The sequence below is a fragment of the Ictalurus punctatus genome, chromosome 3 (assembly GCF_001660625.3).
Source record: "Ictalurus punctatus breed USDA103 chromosome 3, Coco_2.0, whole genome shotgun sequence".
NCBI lineage: Eukaryota > Metazoa > Chordata > Actinopteri > Siluriformes > Ictaluridae > Ictalurus > Ictalurus punctatus.
In genome coordinates this window covers 2990926-3015261 of record NC_030418.2, presented here as the reverse complement: position 1 = coordinate 3015261, position 24336 = coordinate 2990926, and the positions used below count along the sequence as shown (strand labels likewise).

At 39.8% G+C, this 24336-nt stretch overlaps 1 protein-coding gene across 1 annotated transcript; it reads left to right on the top strand.

The window, feature by feature from the left end:
* The first annotated feature begins 19575 nt into the window (after positions 1–19575).
* Positions 19576–23824, top strand: syf2 (SYF2 pre-mRNA-splicing factor). Its single transcript, NM_001200829.1, is given in 7 exon segments — positions 19576–19598; positions 19946–20044; positions 20730–20855; positions 21178–21295; positions 22876–22966; positions 23223–23321; positions 23400–23824. Coding segments are annotated over 7 exon segments (717 nt in total). The 5' UTR covers positions 19576–19580; the 3' UTR covers positions 23566–23824.
* Positions 23825–24336: the final 512 nt, after the last annotated feature.

Below are 24336 nucleotides of genomic sequence, written 5' to 3'. Positions count from 1 at the left end.
CAGTACGGCCCACCCATAGAGAAGAGCTGAGAGGAGCACTATTCTCTGGACGGCCATGATGGCGCCCAAAAAACCAGTGTTCACACACTGCCCACAAATGTGTGTGTGTGTGTGAGTGTGTGCGCCCCTACCAAAACACTGAAAGTTGCTTCAGCAAGTTTGAAGGTGCACATTCGTGTGTTTTCCACTTTTAGACTAGCCAAGTCAACAGTAGATTCTTTACGGTTTCTTTTAATTGACATGGTTCAGTACTGAGCATGGTGGTCTGAGCTGAGCCTTGTTTATTTTAATAAATTTATCATCTGAGTATTAATTCCTTCATTTAATTAAGAGCATTGAAAAAGATTCAGGCTGTTTAAACTGACTATGTAAACCCACATACCACAGTGTATAAATCATTTTAATACATTTTGCATTTCTCTTTTTTTTTTTTTTTTATAAATAATAGCAATAACCATAACAAAAATTTGCACAAAATTTTACTTAACAATTCATTTATCTCCATGTTCTACTATTTCTACTATTTTCCTTTGTAACTGGAAAAAGGAGGCTTTAACTTTGACGTAATGAAAAAAAAAATGCCATGGCACATGAGCAGGAAGTGCTGTGTGCATTTCCTTGTCTGCAATCACATGGCATAGTGAAGGTCATCATCGATATTTAGGCAACTTAAAGGGAAAAGTTGAAACACTATCTGAGATAAGTTAACGTTTCTTTTTTTTTGTCATTGTGTTAAATGATAAAATATAATTGTTGCCATATGGATCTGTGCAATGTGCATTCATGAACTGAAACAGGCCTACATAGCAGCATTTTTTTTTTTTTTAAATGTTCACATTCAAAGTAAGAAAAACTGTTGTCATGTCATCGCAACTTATTTCTCTCAATTTTATCTTTCAAGAAAGAGAATTAAGAATTCAACGTAATACAACTTTTACATGTTTACTAGATGCCAAAAAACTTTGCAACTAATAGTCTGGAAAACGCAGTAATTAGAATTGTAATCTCATACATTTTTGACTATATGATACTTTCCACCATTGCACATTGTTGCCATACGGCAACAGTTGACTAATTATTGACTAATCGATCATCTCTAAGCAGTCTCTGTTTAACTTGGCACAAAGCGAGGGTGCTGAGCAATGCATCACTCAAGCAGGAAAATCAAGAAGAGAGAAGACTAATGTGAAATTAGACATTATGCAAATGTCAATCATTGCAGATTCACAAGTCGATTGACTCATCTGTCATTATTATTGAGAGAAACAAAAGACTTTGGGTATTTTTGAGTATCTCACAGCAGCATACTCCTATCTATCTATCTATCTTTCTGTCTACCTCTCTATCTATCTGTCTAAAGGTTGGCAGGTCTAGAAGTCTAGAACATTATCAACTTTCCAATGTGACAATGATTCATCACTATCTGACAATATACACTTTATAAAACTTCTAATTATATAAATATATAATATAAAACATTGTTTAATTTAAAAAATATTTAGATTGTATTTGGATATAATTCTTAGATCCTGCTTTCTACTTCAGTGTCCAGGCTGCATGAGTTAAATATGATGTACTTTAAGATGTAAGATCATTAAAACTCTATTTAATTTTCTTTTCGCCAAATAATGAATTATTAAACTTTTTTATAAGGTCAAGTTTGATTTCAGACGGTCTTTAAAATTTGGTTTGTTACTGATGCAGGTGTTGTCACTGTAACTTTGACAGGTGATAAAGCTTCCACTCGCTCTGCGTTCATGCATGACCTCTGTTTATTTTCCTCCCGCCTCGGTTGACTGGATTCTGAAGACAGGCACTAAGGGACTTGGTGTGTACATGCGTGTGTGTGTGTGTGTGTGTGTATGTGTGTGTGTTATATACTGCTTCTCCTGGCACATGCGCTTGTTGGCAGTCCTTGAAAAGAAAACAGTCTTCAGGTCTGGCTCAGAACTCTGTCTGCCCCCCGGGTGGCCAACCGCCGCCATTAACAGCCTATTCGATCCTAAAAGAAGAAGGTCCCGAGGGAATCATGGAAAAGTGAGTAATACAAATGATTCAAGGGGAAAAAAAAGGTTCATGCAGAAAGAGTATGGCAAGCTCTAAGACAGTGTAGCAACCAAACTATAATGGGTACCAAAAGTAAAACGGGAAATAACCTACCCTTAAAATCTCCTTCCTTTCTCCCTCCTGAGGATGTTTATCTAAAGGCCACCAGCGTCGTCCGTGTGTTGTGCTCAAAAGTCTAATCAAAGGAGATGTGAAGATCAATGAGATATATTGTAACAAGGATCTGAAATGAATCTGCTAAGGATCAATATGAATAGATATGTGTGAGTGTGTGAGTAAGAGAGAGAGAAAGAGGATGTTTCAATCTTTGCCAGGACACAGCATTAATAGACGTATTGGTGCAATCATCCATTAAATGTATTTGTAGTTAGCGTGTCTCAAACAGAATACGTGTTTGAACCCATTGCTTATCCCTGACATGCATTAGGGTTAGGGTTAAGAGTCTTGTTCAAAGGGCACACCTTCAGGATTCCCTGTGAATTACATCTTCTTCATGAGCTTTTGATCTTGTAGTTTTCTATTAAGAGGAACTTGTTTCAGTCATACACAAGGTATCATTTCCTGAAGTGTTACAGTTGTAATCTTTCAACAAAACCTATTTGGTAAATAGATGCGTGTATATAGTGAGCAAATCAGCTCAGGGAACTACAGCTGTGTGATTCATTTTGTACACAGCAGTATTTATTTTCGCTCAGATGAGAAGCAAAGCCATGATTCATCAAGACGCATGAGAACCGAGCTCCTTCACTTTTGGTTCATGCGAATGATAAGCTGACCTGAGCTCCAGTCCTACACTATTTAGCGAAAATGAAAATCATAATAAAGTGTAATCGTGAATTAACATTGTACAATGAATTCTGTGGCAGAATGGGGTTTTTTTTTAACATAAATAAATAAATAAATAAATAATGTCAAGGGAGTTATTAACTTGTATGTGATTATTACACTACTATTAAAATATGATTATATTGCTAGTTTTACTGGATCATATATCTTTACCAGAAAAGAATCAGGATATATTTGGATACCATTTCGATGCCAGATTGGACAAACAAAAGAAGGCTGAAAAATGAAGGTCTGACCATGCAACTGTAGTCAAATGAAGGCCTTAGGACATAAACAGATTTATTGAAAACTTGTTCCATGACACCAATGTTGAGATCTCCATAAGCGAGTCTTCTGCCGCGACAAGGTTCTGGTTTGCATATGTTTTTATACCAATAATGCTAGGATCCATTTCATGTCTCTGAAGCCATTTGAATATGTATTTGACTGTGCAGACAGTCCCTGCTGCAGTGTATTATTGGATGAGTGATATGTTGGGCAAAATGTAAAAAAAAAAAAAAAAAAAAAAAAAAAGAAGAGAAGAGAAGAGAAAGCGTAGTTTAAATGCCTACATATTTAGTTAGTCATTTATCATTATAAAGCTTCGTGTACCAGTGGATGCAGTGCATTTTGGCTGTGAGGTTTTCTCAGGGTGAGTGAAGAGACTGTGAAAAAAATAATTGGGAAATAGATTTTTAGGCATTTTTAGACAATCTGGTCAATCAGTACCAAGAGGTTTGTGTTTGTGTGGGTTCATTCTGTTAAATATACCCACACTCTGGTCTACCAACACCATCTGACTTAAGACTTTATCTGTTGCCACACACATCACAAATGAAGCACTTAGGTCTGGCTCGAGTTGGGTCTCTGACTGCGCTGGTTGACCAAAAGGCTTGGGCCAGAGAGAAAGACATATCGGTATTTGGTTTCATTATGAAGGCCACAGTGGCCTTTTCGGTGTATCAGATGATGCAATGTGGCTTGAGGCTGATGAATTGACTGAACGGCTCAGAATTAATGTAAATGGATGATCATGGTGAGCGTTAAGAACCGTGAACGGAAACAGCTGTCATGGTGACGGCGTACAACCGACGATGATGTATAATATTCGAATAGCACACCAAAACAAACCAAAGGAGTCTGTCAGATGTCTCTGGGGTGTTTTTTTTTTACTGTATACATATAGTATACATGTAAAAACTTTAATCTGAACGCTAATTACAGGTAAATTTAATCATTTTAAAGATATACTATATTCATCGAATGTCAAACATTCTTTATGTCACACTTCATCTAAGGAATTAAGAATAATTTTATTGTTAAATCTCTCACTCTTCCTAAACGTAAGCCAAATCAATCATAATTATGATTAACCTACTCACTTTTTTTTTTTTTTTTCAAATATCTCACCAATTGTGTTGATTTTCATGCTCTGTGTAATGATCATTGGGCTTTCAGGCTCTAATTTTCCCATTAATAATTAACCAACACCCAGAATGTGTTTCCAGAGTATAAGGTGACGGCATATTCCCCAATCCTGTCAGAGCAGAAGCACATCCAGAGCGCGCAGGGCCTCCGCCGTCATTTTATCCTCGCCACTTGTAGCACCTGGAGCGCGGGAGCAACAGTAAATCACGTGACCATTTCCGCGCCAAGACATCCTGATCCCAGCCGGGCCGTGGCAGATAGAGGGCACGGTGAAACTCGAGGCGACAGCGCTAAGCACGAAGAAGCGGGAAAGTGGTCCCCTGCGCTCGCCTCGTTGTGTCATCGATGCCCCATTAATGTCACTTTAGCACACGTGTGCGTGTGTGCGTGAGCGTGTGCATGTGTGCGTACATGAAGTGGAGAGCGGGAAAGTCCGTCACGTTGGACACCCTACACCCTCTTCGCGCCTGAAGAGCTGTCAGAGGTGATTATAGTGACCCAGGAGCCGTTCCTCAGGGAAGAGATCGTTTCACCAGTCGGCCATCGAGCCAGGCTTTAATCGGTCTTATCGCTGAGGTGTCCACAGACACTGATCATTCTTTTACGTGATCATTCTGAATGTGAAGGACAAGCCGATTCTTGCCTTTCTGTCTTCCGCTCTCTCTTTCTCTGTCATTCATTTAGGCTAAGGGGACAGGCGTGTGTGTAGTTTATAGTGTGGCCTGGTCAGTTGGTCTACCAAGTGCCCACATTTCCCACAGATCTATAGCTTCCTTTCCAATGTGGAGTCACACACAAAAAGACCAGGTTATTTCACTGGACTACTGGAGCACCTACGGCATTCCACCGGCGATCTAAACCTGAATCATTTGATTATTAAGTAACAAATGTAAACAATTCACAATTTCTGTAATTACAGAAAAGGCTATGTTATGTATTTTTGTCCCTCTTTAACAGGATTGGAATGCACAAGTGTGTGTGCGTTACAGTATATGAAATTTATTTCTGAAAATCTGAAAATTAAATGAACCCCACTGTGGTGCCATCTCACATCTCCATGGTTCATGGTTCATGGTTCTTAGTTCGATCCTGAGCTCTCAGGTTACTGTCTGTACAGAATTTTTCATGTTCACGTTGTGTCTGTGTGGATTTCCTGTTGGTTCTCCAGTTTCCTGCCACCTACCAAAAACATGCCAGTAGATGGATCGGCAAAGCTAAACTGTCCCGAACTGTGAGCGAGTGGGTGAATTTGTGTATACTAATGAATTGCATTAAAGTGAACTGAATATTATGGCTGGTGGGGGAAAACAATACTTGGAACACTGAGTTATCTGCGAAAACACTGAGTTATCTCGAAAATCCCTCTGTGTGTTTTTAACAGTAAGTGATGCATGTCTCGATACGTAACTCTCTCTCTCTCTCTCTCTCTCTCTCTCTCTCTCTCTCTCTCTCTCTCTCCCATTCCAAGCAGACTTCTTAATATCTAATGAAGCTTGTAGGCAGGGTGCTATCACTGCAAGTACTGACACATTTGTCTTTTGAAAGGATACACACATACACAACACACACACACACACACACACACACAAAAAAAAAAAAAACTCTGCCTCCTGGCCTCCCCTGGTACGTCAATAAATAAACCAAATAGCATTAAGCATAACTTGAACTATATGACTGGGGCTTTAAGCTAATGTCGTTAGTATCAGTGTTTTCAGGTTTGGCCATTTAGATGAAACCTTAAGCCTGCGAGGGAGTAATTTGGCCATGAGGAAATTGATTTCGACCATCAGCACTTTCTGATTCTCAAACAGAGTCCGGCATTAAACGGGTTCTTTTCTGTTAACCACATTAGCCAGGTATCCTCTGGCCTGACTGCCAATGATTATATGTCCACGGTGAGGGATTGCAGGTTTGTGCAAATATGAAAATGATCATAATGCATGCCTGGAAAAGGAAATTAAAGCCACCCATTATGCTGGATGAAAATAGTCTATAAAGACATCAGGGCTGCTATTTTGGCTGTGATTTTTATATACACAAGAATGGAGGTTTTACTTTAAAACGCTTTTTTTTTTTCTCCAAATTCCTTTTTGGCTTGAGTTTTTGGTTCGGTTTATGTATTGATTCATGATTAAGTCAGTGGAGAAACCCTTTAAAATATAGCGATATTATGTGTAATGTGTGTGAGGCCGGGAGTTTGTGCATGTGTGTATGCGCTCATCCTCACTTTTACAGCAAACGCGTGACATTTTGAGACACTTTTTGCCAGTTTCCATGAGGAAAATTCTTATTTCCACATCATACAAGAAGCCAAATGATTTTGTTGATTTGGTTTTTCCACATGAAAGCTACACTTTGTGAGGTTTCGGTTAGGTTTTGGGTGGAAGAAAATGTGCAAAGTTAGCAAAAAACACACATATTCAGACTCACGACAGGAACTAATACACACACTGAAGAATCAGAATGATATACAGCGCACATACACACGCACACATACACACACACACTTTCGTTAAGCGAGAGGGAGACACACCTCATCCATTGTCTTCCATCTCCAGGGTTCGTGTGGCCGCCGTTCCCTCCAGTGCGGCTGACCGACACGAGGCATTTACCGTATTCGTCGTTCAGCACAGAGAGCAAACAAATGCAAAAAAAAGCACTAATGGCAGAAAACAGCCCCGAACCCACAGCCCACTTCCAGCAAATGCAGCTAACCACAGTCCGAGGAACACAAAGTGCAGTCTGAATGTGTGGTGTGCCAGTGGTTCAGCGCTCATCCACTGCTGTTCGAATTCCAATAAATACACTCATATCAGCGAAAGGGAGATTCCTCATGAGCACTCTGAGGAAGTGATCGTTCTGGATCATTCTGATTTCATTCAGTAAATATTAAAATAATATTTGAAAGAACGATGCAGATCATTCCCGGGAGTGTAACGGAATTCTTTGAAGCCAATTAAATGATAAATTATTGACTATATTTATTAAAAAGAGCAGCAAACTTGTCGTTACCAAAGAAATCGGCTGGCGGTTATACGAGCATCTCAGAGCGCTCCTCAAAGTTCTTCTACAAATCCCAGACAACCGCCACAACATTTTTATCTGAGGAACAGCATCTTACTTACTTTAATGACATACAGATATCATCCAAAAAAAATCTGTAATGTTTACTTTTGGGGAAAATAATCATTTTCTACTGTCATGCATTTCTTCTGTCAATATAAATAAGAGACAAAATTCCTATAAAAATATCATAGTGTGCCTAAGATTAAGTACTGTACATATAAAAGCACAGCTAGATTAAATTCCTTGCTCACAAAGGTCCAAATAACAAGACTGGATGGTGACAATAGTTGCTTTTTAATGCTTAACCATTAGCGATTCGTTTTGTTTTGGGTAGTGCGGTGGATAGGGTTAGGGTTAGGGCAGTGCCTAGGGTTAGGGTTACCCTAGGGTTAGGGTTTGGGCAGCGCTTCGCACCTCGAGGGTTGGGGGTTCAATTCCCGCCTCCACCTTGTGTTCACGGAGTTTGCATGTTCTCCCCGTGCTTTTGGAGGGTTTCCTCCAGGTACTCCAGTTTCCTCGCCCAGTCCAAAGACATGTAATGTAGTCTGACTGATGTTTCCAAATTGCCCGTAGTGTGTGAATTGTGTGTGCGATTGTGCCCTGCGATTGGTTGGCTCCCCGTCCAGGGTGTCCCCTGCCTCATCCCCTGGGACGGGCTCCAGGTTCCCCATGACCCTGTGTAGGATAAGCATTACAGAGGATGTTGGATGTTTTGTTTTGTAGTGACGCGTCACGTTAACACTTTTGATCCGCGCCATAGACTCTGAACAGATGAGACGTCTGTTTTGAACTTGAACTGGAGAATAAGTGAAATACAAGTCTATGAACGTTTGTGAAAATTCTTTATTACTCAATCAGCTGCCTTTAGTGGAATCATTTAGAAAAATTCACATGACTGGATGCCGCAAAGGATCTGCTACGGAAACCATGATGGTTCATTTTTTTAAAAAAACATTTAAAAAAACCTAGAATCACTGAACTACAGCGTTTTTTCGGTTCTGGTGCAATATTTTCAAGTGCTTTCAATGTTGCAACCTTAAAGGGTTAATTCATACAACTGAATGAATTCAATAAATGGATGAATCAAGGCCTTTAACATGTTTATTAAGCAGACTTCCTGTCTGTAGGCAAAACAGACTCAGCATATTTACGGAGAAAAATCAGTCATGTGCTTCCCCCGAACTTCTCATTTTAAACGCCATAAAACCTCTATTTCAGTATTCAGAGTCAAATATAATCGCTCTCTTGCTCTCTCTCTCTCTCTCTCTTTCTCTACCATCTCTTTCTGTCTTCCTTCCTTCCTTTCTCTCTCTCTCTTTACCAGAGTCGTTCATGGGTAACGCTGGCATCTCTACAAAAAAGCCAAAGAGTTTAAAGCAAACGACTGAAATAAGATATGAGGAAATTGAAACGATTGGGTTTTATTGGAAGCCTGGCCCTGGTGCAGCGAAGCGGGCGCCTATGAAGCAGCGTCGCTCGACTGTGAAACTATAAAGCCACAAAGACAAGAGGCACAGGAAAATACTCCGATTAGTAGCTGGTTCTGCCTTTGAACAGGAAGTAGAGTTCTGCTCAGCTCGGAAGGCTAGCTTCACCTCCATGTTCCCATTTAAATTTTTATCAAAAGTGGAATGATGCTAAGAATAATTTTAACAAAAGGAACATTCACCCGAATTTCAGCCTGCACTTCTCCGTTCATTATTCCTCTTTCATTCCTTTTTATTTTTCTTATTATTCTTCTGCCTTTCATTTTAATTTTGATTGCCCTGGGTTGCTTTCTTTGCCTGCTGTTTAACCCCTTGCCTGTTTTTGTCTGATTTCAGTTGTTAAAAAGGATCCATCCACCTACATCACCTTGTCACATCAAGGTCATTTTCCAAAAATACTATTAAATTGGTTCCAGGTCAGTGGGTCAACGATCCAGAGCAAACAGTGCATCCATTACTAAGGACATGACCAGAAATTCTGCAGTCATTCCGAACATGTGCGCTGCTTGATTTCTGACTTCGACCACCTCATGGTTTTGGGTTACAAAGCCATATCCCACAGTAGCGGTCTGGCCTGAGGCGATTAGCATCTGTGATAACTGTACTGGGTAAAGAATGCCACACTGGGACACACACACTGGCCACAACCACCAACACCCGAATGTACCTCCAAATACCTCATCACTCCATTAACCACGATTTAAATCCTACCTCGTAACACGATGTTGCGTCTAAAGCACCTGACACGGGTTAGCTAAATGCACGGGTGATTAACAAAATGCTAAATCCTGTGCATTATATGGAAGGAACAAAGCCCATTTAAGAGCACCCGAGAGAGAGAGAGAGAGCTGGAGATGACGACCACAAGCGTCTCATCTGGAGTACACTCGCCTCTGTTCAGGGGCGCAAACCGTCACGCCAACCAGAGGCCAATCTCAAACCACTGTAACTGGGGAAGGGAAGTGAGCTCATGCACCATGGCTTGGCACAGCACAGCGTGGCACAGCAGCTTTCTAATAACCCACGTGCGTGCGTGCGTGCGTGCGTGTGTGTGTGTGTGTGTGTGTGTGTGTGTGTGTGTGTGTGTGTGTGTGTTTTCCAAAAGCCACTAACCACTGCGGGTGAGGAAGAGACCCTCGGTGGACCAGAAAGAGAGGATCATACTGGATGTGCTCCCCCTTTAAAAATTTTTTATTATATTTCATGCTTACAGTTGGCTCACATAGATTAACGATGCGGTCCAACCCTCAGCAGAATAACACAAGAAGCAGCTACAGCGTCCAGCAGGCCTATAGATGCGCTTGTTTATTCAGGTTCTAGCTAAAAATTCTGTGATTTTAAGATGTCAATAAGCTTTACATCATTTTAATACAGTATATGTTTAATTACAGCGCCCTCCACTAATATTGGCACCTTTGGCAAATATGAGCAAAGAAGACTGGGAAAAATTGTCTTTATTGTTTAATCTTTTGATCTTTTGGGTCAAGTCAGGGGACTGGGATGGCCATGGCAGGACCTTGATTTTGTGGTCAGTAAACCATTTTTGTGTTGATTTTGATGTATGTTTTAGACAGGTTTTCATTTCATATCCGTGGATATTTGATATCCATGATGTCATGTATCCTAACAAAATGTCCAGGTCCTCTGGCAGAAGAACAACCCCAAAACATTAAATATCCTCCACCATATTTAACCGTTGGCATGAGGTACTTTTCCATGTAACCACCTCTCTGTGTGCACCAAAACCACCTCTGGTGTTTATTACCAAAAAGCTCTATTTTGGTTTTATCTTTGATCATAGAACCCATTTGAAGTTCCGGTAGTGGCTGGCAAACTGAAGACGCTCGAGTTTGTTTTTGGATCAGAGCGGAGGCTTTTTTCTTGAAACCCTTCCAAGCAACTTGTGGTGATGTAGGTGACTTTTGACTGTAGTTTTGGAGACTTTCTGACCCCAAGACACAACTAACTTCTGCATTTCTCCAGCTGTGATCCTTGGAGATATTTTGGCCACTCGAACCGTCCTCTTCACAGTGCGTTGAGACGATACAGACACACGTCCAATTCCAGGTTGATTTATGACATTTCCAGCTGACAGGAACTTCTTAATTATTGCCCTGATGGTGGAAATGGGCATTTTCAATGCTTGTGATATTTTCTTATAGCCACGTCTCATTTTGTGAAGCTCAACAACCTTTTCCCACACATCACAGCTATATTCCTTGGTCTTTACCCATTGTTATGAATGACTAAGTGAATTTGGCCCATGTGTTACCTCATATTTATACCCCTGTGAGACAGGAAGTCATGGTTGAACAATTTCCTGTTCCTAGTTACCCAGGTGTTCTAAAAATTTTAAAATATCAATGGGAATATACTGGAAATATATTTTTTTCATATTAATTCATATGGAAATGATATAAAAATTTGGTAATATGGCCTCTTAGTTCATCACAGGCCAAAGTATGCACAGCTGTCTTTAATATGCTATGTATATTTTATTAAGACCCCAGTTCCTACTGTAACCTCTTATATAAAGAAGAAGTAAGACTACAGTTTGGCACTCTCCACTATAATAATCTAACATCTAACAGAGATGATGTAATCCTCAGCAGCAGTCCTGAAAGATATTCCATAATCGCTGAAAGAGAGCCATAAACCAAACATACCCGCGGTTCAGCGCATCTCTCAACCTTTCCTGGCAGAGAGAGAATTTGTCCAGCCCTCTGAGTTGTAATGGGACTCCACATTACATCCACTTGATTTAGATCAACGTTCATCACTACTTAGTGAACTTGTCTTTACGTTACCTAACTCGTCTTTAAATCTGTATGAGGTTTCTCACAAAGTCAATCTAACTTGGTTCCTCAAAAAAAAATATATATATTTTTTACCACTGTTTTACAATTTATTTGCAAAAAGAAAAGGTGCGTCCTGCAACTAGACGACACTCCAAATGTGAAAGCCAATCAATAGATCTCTGAAGAAGCAAAAGGAAGACGGCCCATCAGACCTGATGTGAAGAAAAAAACAATTCGATGTCTTGTTGAGAAGAATGGAAGTGTGTACTCTGTAAAGGCAAAAGTTTGTGGACACCGGATAATCATATCCATATGTGCGTGTTGAACATCCCGTTCCAGACGTAGTCCCACCTTTGCTGTTATATTAACCTCCAGTCTTCTGGGAAGGCTTTACACTAGATTTTGGAGGGTGGCTATGGGGATTTGTGTCCATTCAGCCACAAGAGCATTAGTGAGGTCAGGTACTAGTGTCAGGTGACGAGGTCTGGGGTGCAGTCGCTGTTCCAGTTCATCCCAAATGTGTTGAGGTCAGGGCTCTGTGCAGTGCTCCAGTTCTTCTACTCCAGCTTTGGCAAACCATGTCTTCATGAAGCTCATTTTGTCCACAGGGTCATTGTCATGCTGGAACAGGGCCTCTTAGTTCCAGTGAAGGGAAACTGTAATGCTAGTGTTTCACTCCCAGCATCTGCATATTGAATCCTGTATTCGGGACAAATATGTTCTTTTGTAATGCTTTTTGACCTAATGTTATATTTCTGATGAGAATATTTGCTAGAGACCATTAGTATATGTCGATATCTTGTCTCAATGTTGTGATGTCTTGCTTGCTGCCTTCAAAGAGTGTATCAAATCTTTTTAGCTATCAATTTGCTTCCTTCTAAGACGCCGACTTATGAGCAGCAAGGGCTCGAGGCAGCCGTCTGCTGTTTTGGACACAGCTTGTCATGTATTCAGTACGGACTCAGATTTTCCAAACATTTTCAGCTCCTCTTGCTTTTTAAAAGAAAACCGCAGCAATTTTCCTTAAAAAGGATTTAATAACAAAAAGAAAAGGGTGGGGGGGGGGGGGTACATTTTATAAGGTTTCGGGTAATTTTTATTGTGCCTTGGTGTTTAGTTATGGCTCGCTGATCTTCCAACATCTGGTTTCTGGTCAGTTACTGAACATTTCAGCACTTATCCTGTATCAGTGTCAGCTCTGTACTTGGATTGGATTCTGTGTCATTTATTCGTCGCTTTGGCTGAAAGCTTCTGCTGTACAATCTGATGAACGATCCCAGTTCCTCTCCTTCCTTCATTCCCTTTAACCTGTTTACTCGCTGAGGAAAGAACACTTTTTAGAATAAGCGTTGGTATCAGAAATACTCCGTGATCAGATCAGAATCTGAGATTGAAGAACTGGTCCATGGTTGGTGTTTGATCACTGAAAGGGTGACGCAGAACGAAAGAATCTCTTTGGTCTGGGCAAAATCAAGAGTTTCCTCATCTCCTGCTTCCTCACTCTCTCTCAGTGATTCTCATCAAGATACAGGGTTATAAGATAAGATAAGGGTTCATGTCTCTCCACAGCTGTGTGTCCATAGACTGTTTGCGTGGCAGCCTCACAATGCAAAAACCTCCACAGCGGCCTACTGTTCAGAAACATGCTGTCTAATTTAGGTCAGATAGAGTTATCTGAGTTAGAGGATGGGAAAAAACATTTGCATGTGGGAGCTCTTCTTCTATTCTCGGGCATCTGTGTGTGTATGGATATCTTTGTAGGCTTATATTAGTGATATGAACGTTGGGATAAGTACATTATGAGATGCATGTGATGTACAACTAATGTACTGTCCATTATACTGTACACGAGAGTCTCTTTTATCACAGCCTTGCCGAATTCTCAAATCTATCTTGGCCAGAAGCTGTTGATTAATTTTCTTTAACAGCAGCTCTGAAAGTAATTCGAATCACAGGTTTAAATGAACGCATGAATAATACGTTATGGTTTAACAGCTTTTCGACGTCATTGAAATCGTCTCTAATCGCTCTGGTGACGTCTTCTGAAAGGAGCTGCTTATTTCGCATTTCTGGAAGGAGTCTCCAGTGTCAGTGCTTTGTAACAGTGAGCTGTAACAGTAAAAGCTGTAACTGTAACAATTCAGCATGGAAGGATTTGGTAACGTGAGATGATGCAGGAACAGGAACGAACTTGTTTGGTAGATGTTCCACAACGTTAAATGTAACTATAGATGGATAAAAATTAAAAAAAAAAAGTATGACATGATATTTATGAAAAACATTACTGGCAATTTGCTGTGAATAAATAAGAGGAATAAAACACAAAAACACTTTGGGGTGGCGACAGGAACTCTGATTCATCACAAAACCCTGTCGGTGATTATTTTCCCATAACAGCATGCCAACACGTGTTTAATTTTTGCATTTTTGTCTTATTCCTATGGAATATACAATACATACGGCCAGGTTTGTGTTGTGGCGCCAGATTTATAATTACATTTGATTTGTATGCCGCAAAAATGATCGGTTATCAAATGAAAGCATTCATTTATACATTTTTTAAAAACTAATATAAAGTTCTACCGTCAGAAAACAATACTGTATCTGCCAATACAATAACACGACTTGAAATTAGAAACAAATGCCGAGAAATAAGTTTGATAGCCTTATAACTATTGAACAATCATGTCATAATGAGAAATATTGGATATGTTTGACAATAATGTAATGATTAATAAAAACATCATACTGTTGTAAACATCATACAGAAGATCATACTGTTCTACAAAACTAAACTCTCATGCCGTCATTGCGTGTTGCGTGGCTCCCCCTACTGATCTTCCTTCTTTCTTTCTTTTTTTTTTTTACCAACACAGTACACATCAGTGTCCTTCACGTGTTTTCAATATCTACAGACTCACGATATGCTAAATCATTTAAGTCCTTGTTGAGCTTAATGTTAAACGACACAGGGTTAAACGGTTCTGTACTAACGTCCAGAAGGTCGTGCGTTCAACTCTCAGGACGGACAGAGAGCCGTACTGGGCTATTCTAGAAGGGTCTTAATCCCTGATCAGATCATTAAAAATACTCTCTTCGCTTCATGTTCTCATCTCGCTATAATAATCACACGAATACGGTTTGTAGCAGTGAGACAGGACTGGGTGATTCTTTCTTGTCCACAATCTTCCTTTGCTTTGAGAACCTTAATGGGAGGTGGGTGCAAACTTTATACTTCACTGTCTCAATCAAGAGTCAAACAAGTTGTAGAGATGGGTGATGTAATGATATGTTGTTAATTACTGACTGAACATATCGCACACATCATCAGTAATCACACTGAACACTGATGTGTGGTACGGTTCGCATTTACATGTTGTGTCATACTATATATATATATATATATATATATATATATATATATATATATATATATATATATATATTTATTTATTTATTTATGACACTGTGATTTTGCAGGAAATGAGCTCCGTCCCCAGATCTGATCATCCCTGTCCGTTCTCTTTAAAAGCCAACTCATGTGGCATGTCTGTGGTGGTCTGGGAAAATCCATCAGATGAAATAGTGGCTGAAGTTTGGCAGAAAAGAAGAAGAACTGTTTTTTTTTTTTTTCTGCCTGTAACATACTTTGACACTTCACCTTTAAGAATCCATAAGTATATTTCACCAAAATGAAGTCGCCAACCACCTTTTTAAGGAGGTTGAACAAACCCGGTGCTTCAAACAGTCAGTCTGCCTAAAGATGTCCAAAACCTCGCTAGCTAAGGCTACGTGCAGATTAATCCAGATCGAAAACTGAAAAGTGCATTTTTGTTTTATAAAACGCTCTCCGTCTACACTGGCGTTTTCAAACGTTTTCCATAAATTGCTCGTCCACACTGAAACGTCTGAAAAACGCTTACTCCCTCTACCGCACACGCGTAAAAACGTCAGAAGCTTTGGCCTGCGTCATTTCCGTCAGGAATTTTTATTTAAATATGCAAGGTTGTACAAAGTGACATTAATCTTTAACAGCGGTATCAAACTGAATATCAGGCACAACAGCCGCAGTACAACATCGTCCACCATCTTGTCTGTTTTGAGTGGAATGGGTCACACGACTAACTAAAAATACATCATTGTTTTCTAATATCTCGAAGTTTTCTCCACGATTTCAAAATGATCCACGTGGGAAAGCATTTCCGAATAAGCTCAATTTTCACTGGACAAAAAAATGAACGTGGACGTAGCCATGGAAGTGTGGTTTCCTCAATGCGGTGCATGTCACGGTTTGCTCTAGGTGTCGTAGTGAAATGGGCATAAGCCTAATCAGGTCAGTTTGTAATCAGATACCAGCTGTCAAAGTGTCAGTGAAACTCCTGCGCCTCAGTCGGAATGAAATCTTTAAATGCAGTTTTCTCGGTTTTCAATTTTGGACGTATTTACACTGTGAGAAAAAAAAAAAAACGATGAGGACGTCGACGATCACAATGAAGAATATCTTTATTGGAGAGTAGCAGTGACAAAGTACAGTACATGAAGTACTTCGGGTTCATCGGAGTCAAAAAGTGAACCTCGAACAATATCAGCTCAGACATATAGTGTTTTCAGAGCTGGATATAAAGTAGAAAATGTGTATAATGTGTTTTCTGCTCTGCCTCACATACTGTATTAACAGAGGAGGTGTGTTCAGTCAGGGATAAAGATGAGCTTGTTAGTGTTTCTCTGATACCAGTGGGCTCTGAAAAAAATCAACTTGTCTATTATTGCTCTTGAAATGTTTTTTGTTTCTTCCAACATGCCTCAGCAAAAAAATTAATAATAATAATAATAACAACAACAACAACAAAAACAACAACAACAACAACAACAATAATAATAATAATAATAATAATAATAATAAACACTACGACTCATTCCATATTATATTTTAGCCTGTGGCCATTAAGAAAGCAGCACATATAGAAACATGACTAAAATGCTCTGAGTATTTGGATCGAACAACACGTGGCACGCATGACGTTGGAGCTGTGAGGCATTTATATGGCATCACAATTATTTTATTGATATTTTCATCCATATTTTATAATAAAAATCGGCCAGATAAAAAGCATGAAATCAGTGCCAAACTTACGGATCTTTGAGATCGCTGCTTAGATATCCTGCTTCTGATTCGATCCACGCGTCTCGGTCGAGTGGAGAAGACTTGAGGTTGGGTTTTATAGAGTTTGTGGAACTGGGTTGTTTTTTGTTTTGTTTCTTCATTATTTATTTATTTATTTATTTATTTACATTGAACACCTTTTCCACATCTCCTTCAGTTTTTTTTTTTTTTAATGAATTTTGGAAGGAGAGTTGTCTTAGGCGAGTAACTGTTCTTACAGGAAGAGATTCATAAATGTTTCCTCTTAGACTCTACAGAAAGCCAAACCACTTGCACGGAGAGAGTGAGGGAGCGGAAAGAAAAGGAAGCAAGGAGGACGCCAAAGGCTAAAAGGAATAAATCTGTGAAACACAGAAAACAATTATAAGGCAATCAAACATGGCCAATATCTAGGAGCTAATTTAATTGTAGCTGTGGTTCGTCTGGGTGGTGGTAACGGAACCAATGACAATAACCATTCGTTTTATTTACATGTGCATGATGATGGCTTGAGGTGATGTGGTGAACAATAGGGCGAGTCTGTGTGTGGGTTTCCCCTCAGCGGGTACGTGCGCAGACTCGGCCTGGCACACAGCACAACAGCGCTTCCAGTGAAGGGGCCATGTTTGATTTGGCACAGCATTAATAAGTTCTTGGCTGCGGAAACGACAGAAATAGTAATTAAGGAAACTGGGTGCTTTTATTGGCCACAAAGTTTATATCCCAGCAGATGTTAGGCAGCTGCCTTAGGACTGCGCTGCAACGTGGGGAGCAACTCTGGGTGGCAGGAAGATTATTCCGTGTCAAAGAAAATCTGCTGAAATATTTCATTTGTAATTCTTAAACGTGTAGCTTTTTTTTTTTCTTCTGTTACCAGTGCACAAATTATACAACGAAGCACTACACTGTCCCCTTGTGTGCAGTTATCCAGAAGCCTGAGCTGACAAATGGGGGTCTGCAGACCTTTATTTAGCTATCTTATAGCCGCGATGCTGCTATTCCATCTGGCGTACACTTAAAGTGCATCAGTCCATTACCGTTGCCTGTGATCTGCAGGATCGCTTTAATCTAATACTATAAACTCCACTTAATTACATCCTCCAAAAAAGCATGTTTAATTATAACAGTAATCATGTAGGAAAAGTGGCCACTGGGCCTGAGCAACATGTTACTGTTAATGAGGCATTGAAGACGGTGAGAGGCCCGAAGGTTTAACTCTTTCTATCGGGTTCATTCTTTCTGCTTAGCTGTTAATAGAGTGGGGGAAATGTATTATGTTTTGTCATTTGTTTGTTGGGCGTGCACTTGTGTCAGCTTCTGTTTTTATCTCTCTGAACTGCTTCATTACGAGGCTGTTAAAAACAGTTGACTGGGTAATCTGCTGCACTCACTGAGACTGGGAGACTATTGCATGGCAATCACTACAAGTAGGGATTATTATTATTATTATTATTATTATTATTATTATTATTATTATTATTTAATAATTTACATGCATAACATCTCAAACTGTAGTAAAAAAAAATATCAAAACTATATTTGTCCACTTGAAACCACCACACTATTTGAAACTTATGGTAAGACACTGAAAGTAAATTAAAAAAATATTATTTTTAAAGATGATTTTTGGTGTGTTCTCTTAAAAACTAAACAGAGAAATGTTAATATCACTATTTTTGTCTAATTGCAAACACTATATCATCTGAAACTTAGCACCTTTGAGCAAGGCTTAAAGCTTTGCCCACTCTGCACATTCATGTCATTTCATAAATCTAAAACACTTGTTTCCTATGTATGTGTATGTGTATGTCAATGTATGTATGTATGTATGTATGCATGTGGGTATGTATGTACGTATATATATGCATGTGTGTATGTATTTTAAGTTATATTTATATCAATTTATTTGTCATTTTTACTTTAATAAACAATACATTCAATTTATTTTATTATTATTCATCCAAAAACTAGATTTTTTGTTTATATGCAAATGTACATATATTTAATTAGATATATGTGATTTGTGAACATAAAAATACATTTATTTATAAATCAAAACTTTTAGTTAAATTCCCCTGTAGTGTCTTGTCTTAAAGAATGAAGAACATTTTTTATCAAGGCACCTTATCCAGATATTTTACTATTTGTAATAGTAACAATACTATCAGGACTTAAATATTTTATTATAATAAATTTTATTATTTGTTATATCATTATAAAAGTATTATTAGGCCAATTAAGACAGGTGTTAACTTAATTTATATTGGGTAAATAAGTGCCTGTATAGTTCGCCTCACACCTCCATGGTCGGGGGTTCGATTCCCGCCACTGCCCTGTGTGTGCGGAGTTTGCGCGTTCTCCCCGTGCTGCGGGGGTTTCCTCCGGGTACTCCGGTTTCCTCCCCCAGTCCAAAGACATGCATGGTAGGCTGATTGGCATGTCCAAAGTGTATGAATGGGTGTGTGAATGTGTATGTGATTGTGCCCTGCGATGGATTATCACCCTGTCCAGGGTGTACCCCGCCTTGTGCCTGATTCTCCCTGTGATAGGCTCCAGGTTCCCCGTGACTCTGAAGGATGAGCGGTATAGAAATGGATAGATGGAAGTGCCTGTATAATCGACTGATCGATTAAGCTTTTTAGGTGTCGAATAATAAAGGACAGCACAAGGTTTGCTTAATGGATAGGAACTACTTTAGGCAAATTAAGAGTTCGCCAGGACTGTAGTACAGTGACGGACCACTTCCGGTTTTTGCAAGAAACCAAGATGGCGTCTGTCACAGAGGTAAACACAACCGTGGGCTTGAAGAAAAGTGCATTTTGTTCGCGTTTTGTTTTTACTTCTTCTGATTTGTTGTTGTGTTTATTTGTAAAATAACATTTACGAGACACGTTTCTTCATTTATAATTTTGTTTTTCACATTTTCCTCATTCCGTGATTTAAGCTAAGTAGCTAGCATTAGCTCTCCTCGCTAATCGAAGTGAAAATGCGTTTCTATTGCGTATATAGCCTTGTGCGGTTTATATGTTGTGGTTTGACACTCTGGTTAAACGTCTACTGATACGTTACAGACTTGATTCAGTTCGTGTTTTCTGTTTTAAATGCGCTGTTTTGTGTTCTCGTGTCGAAAGGAGGTGTGTGGACCAGCCTATGATGAGGAACCGACGGAAACGTCATCACAGAAGAGAGAGGAAAGGCTGAGGAAGTTCAGAGAGCTTCACTTAAAAAGGGTAAGACAACACAAACCTCAAATTACTTTATAATCACGTTTATAGAAAAGATTCACTTCCAAACTCTTCTTCTTATTCAATGTTTCTGGACTTCTCACATACAGGAGCACATATGGGCATAAATACAAAAGAAACTGTTTCAATAACGAAAGGCAAATTGTCAAAAAGCTATTTAACAAAATAATTCGTTTCTGCTCTCTGGGAGGGGGGGGGGGGGGGTGTAGCTGTGGCTATCTGGGAATGTGTTTGGGCAGGCGTGCCATTATTTTTGTGACTTTGCGTTAAAGATTGACACCTGAGAGTGGGTCTCTTACCAGATTTAACAGTTTTGTACACAACATATTGCACCTTATTTAGAAAGTGTGTTACTTTATGCTGCTTTGATATACTTTACTTTAAAAATGTAAGCCCGGTGTTATAGTAAGTAGTGTCCGTAACCTGTGGATTTGTAGCGTTTATTACAACACGAGTCAACAGTTAAGGTTGTACGTGTTAAACTGAAACGTCATGAAAAAGTTCAAATCTCAGAATTCAAGAGGTCGTGTAGCTGCTCGGACTCTATTCTGCCTCGTGGGTCTTATTGAGTCACTCTTTTTTTTTTTCTTTTTTTTCTTTTTTTTTTAGATTAAAGCGTCTGCGGAATTAATAAACGTTACCGGGATCTTTGTCTTTTTTCCGTTTGCAGAATGAGGCGCGTAAACTGAACCATCAGGAAGTGGTGGAGGAGGACAAGCGGCTAAAGCTGCCCTCAAACTGGGAGGCAAAGAAAGCTCGACTCGAGTATGAGCTCATGGTGGATGAAAAGAAGAAGGTAAGGAACGTCACGAATGTTCGGCACTGTACCGAACACAGCACTTAACGATGAGGCTTTTTTTCTTCACAAATTGTTTGCTGTAAACATTCCTAAATAAACAGCCCAGTGGTTTTTACCCACAGCTCGGTTTAGTGCGGCATTAGCGTGTAGTCGGTTTCTATGACGACAGTCTAGATCAGAATGTTCGAGTCTCAGAGTTTAAAAGAGCATTAGCTCTTACAGTCCTCCTGTACAGAAATGCGGAAACGTCTGAAGCGAGACGTCGTGCTCCGGTGTATCTGCACCAGTTGTAAAATCGGTTTAACTGTATGCGTGTTAGGAGTGTGCGGCTCGAGGGGAGGATTACCACCGTGTGAAACTGTTGGAGATCAGCGCCGAGGATGCTGAGAGATGGGAGAGGAAGAAGAAGAAGAAAAACCCTGATCCTGGCTTCGCAGGTGAGTTACTTAGGAATTCGAGCACTATTAGGACTTCACTGTGTCTTATTAGTGCGAGTGTAAAAAGTGAACAGAGTTATCCATTAAGCGTTGATGTGGACGTTTACATGTATGAAAAGCCTGGAAATTCAGAAAAACCTTCATGTCCTGCTCGTGCTCCTGAGTGTGTGTGTGTGCGAGTGAATAAGAACACTAACTAATGTAAACCTCAGCTTGATCGACTTCAAATCATATCATCTGCATGGATTACTGTACTTTTAGATCCGGAATATACTGTGGGGGTTTAAATTGCGTATTTTTATTACGTTTACGGCATTCAGCAGACGTCCTCATCCACAGAGACTTATAGAAGAGCTTTGGAGTCTGTATCAGAAACACATCCTCATGCTGGTTCAAGTAGGTCAGGGTGTGGGATTTGTGAAAATGAGTCACTTTATATTACTGGCATTCATTTCAAGAATATGAAAAAAAATAAAGAAAGCGAGCCAACACAAACCCATAAATTAAGACAAATAAAACGGATCATTTAATTACGACAAAAGAAGCGGTGGCGTGTAAACGGAGGACGGGCCGGAAACCTTAAACAAACGTTGACAGAAGATGTCATCCTCGCTTATTATCGTCATCACCATTATTGTTATTGTCGGATCGTTAAATATGTTTGCAGAATAACTCCCGGTCATGCGTTATATGCCGTTTTGTGGGCGTCGCTATATGCAAATGAGCTGTGACAGGAACGCGCTTTACACTTTACAGCTGATTAACATGCGCACACGAGTACAAAGAAAATCGCTTCTGTAAATCCGGCGGAAAACTTCGGTTCAGTTTGGCTTACACAAACGTTTACACACTACTAAAATATTGATGATCCAGATCCAGGCTGTGTCTTGTCAAATGTTCGGTAGCCAAAAGTAAAATAAATTGCACCCATCACCTCTGCACAGATTAATCATATGCGCATAAACCAAACTTAACATAAACCAAGTCACAGAGTTTTGTTTTCCTGAACTTTCTACTGACTGGACACATTGGGTCCAAGCAGATATTATTATTGTTGTTTGTGAGTTAGTGAGGTTTGGATTGAATCTATGCAGTCAAACAGACTAATATCTATAATATCTCTCAAATAATATCTCAACGATAAATAGACTCACTTTAATAATCTTAAAGTGATGTGATGTGATATTGTTGCCACGTTGAACTCTACTGGGTGTTGTATAACAGTGTTTCAACTGGAACTAAGGTTACTAACAGGGCGTTTATTACCAATTGCTGCTTTCTTAGCATTAGAAATATTGTATGGAAAATGAATTGTGACTTTAATCAGTCATTATTGTTGTTGTTTTTTAAAGGGCAAGGGCGTGCAGTTCATGTTAGTGAGTTAAAATTTGGGTCTCTCTGCCATGTGGGAAGATTAAACCATGTAGAAATTGAACAGGGTCTGGTTTAGATTTCAGCCCCTGTTTGTGATCAGTTACGGTAATTACATTCTGCCCTCGGTCTCCCCATCATCTGTCGTCACCCGTGGGGTTTTTTTGGGACCGTTTTATTTGTTCATCCCGTCTTCGTTCCCCCTGTAGGGTACGCCGAGGCCCAGCTGAGGCAATATCAGCGGCTCACTCGACAGATAAAGCCTGATATGGAAAGCTACGAAAGACAAAGAGAGGAGTGGTGAGCATTCAGATACTCTAAGCTGCACTGTTGATGTCTAGTTCTTCCTTATATAGTACTAATTATTAGCTGTAGTCATCTGGTTTAACGTAAGGCAGAGTAACTTAGTCCTGTTGGATGATGGAAAATGTGCACAGAGTGTTTTTGCATTCTCTGAGTGCAAAAAGGCTCAGAACATTAAAGTTTATTCGGAATGATGTTTATTGATGATGATGATGATGATAAATCCTGAGCTCCTGCCCGTGTTTCCTCTCAGCGGTGAAGACTTCCATCCGACCTCCAACTCTCTGATCCACGGAATGCACGTTCCCTCTAGAGAAGCCATCGACCGCATGCAGGAGGACGTCGACAAACAGTAAGTCACAGAGACAGAGTTTATAGGATCGTGTGTGTGAGACAGAGAAGTGCGTTCATTCTGTTTTCCCCCCAACAGAATCGAGAAGCGCGCCAAATTCAGCCGGCGCAGAGCCTACAACGACGACGCCGACATCGACTACATCAACGAGAGAAACGCCAAGTTCAACAAGAAAGCCGAGCGCTTCTACGGAAAATACACCGCCGAGATCAAACAGAACCTGGAGAGAGGAACCGCGGTGTAGCCGTCATTGTGTCGCTATCGAGACGGCGATCTGTGTTTAGATCATCTTTAATGCTTTAACATGCGTGTTCTCTATTATTGCCCTGTTTATACTCCGACACACAGACCCTGCTCTGACCAGCCCGAACAATCCCCTTAGTGGGAAGTAATACCGTTCATGATGCTCCTGGTCTGTTGCGAGAAAGTCGAGTCTTTCATGCTGTGTATTTGTTTTTTTGTTTTTGTTTTTTTGTCCTCTTGAATAAAAATCTTCAGTTTTATGTTCGTGCGTGTGTGTGAGCGAGCGGAAACAGCTGAGCATGACCTCTATCAGCCTCGAAGCACAGATACAAGAAGTGATAAATCCCCTTTCCCATGCTGCCCTGAATGATATATTTTGCGCATGTCTGAATTATTTTCCGGACTATAAAAGATGTTTGTCCCAATTCATGGAGCTCCTGCTCCTTCAGTCCAGTCTCACCAAAAAAAAAATGAGAAATTGATCTGAGAGTGCGAAAATAGAGAATATAGAGAATGAGAGAGATACTGGTGTAAATTATTACTTTGCTTTAAATATATTTTTTCCATTTAGTACTGTCCGTCAGAAGCTACACAAGATATTTACATGTTCCCAGAAGACCAAATAATAAGAGTTTACACCCCTATGATTCGTAACGTATCGTGTTGGTCTTCTTGAGCATCATTTGCACATTCTGTAATAGCCGTGTACGAGTCCCTCAGTCGTCCTCAGTGTGAAAAGACGGATCTTGGCATCATATATTCGCTGTTGGAA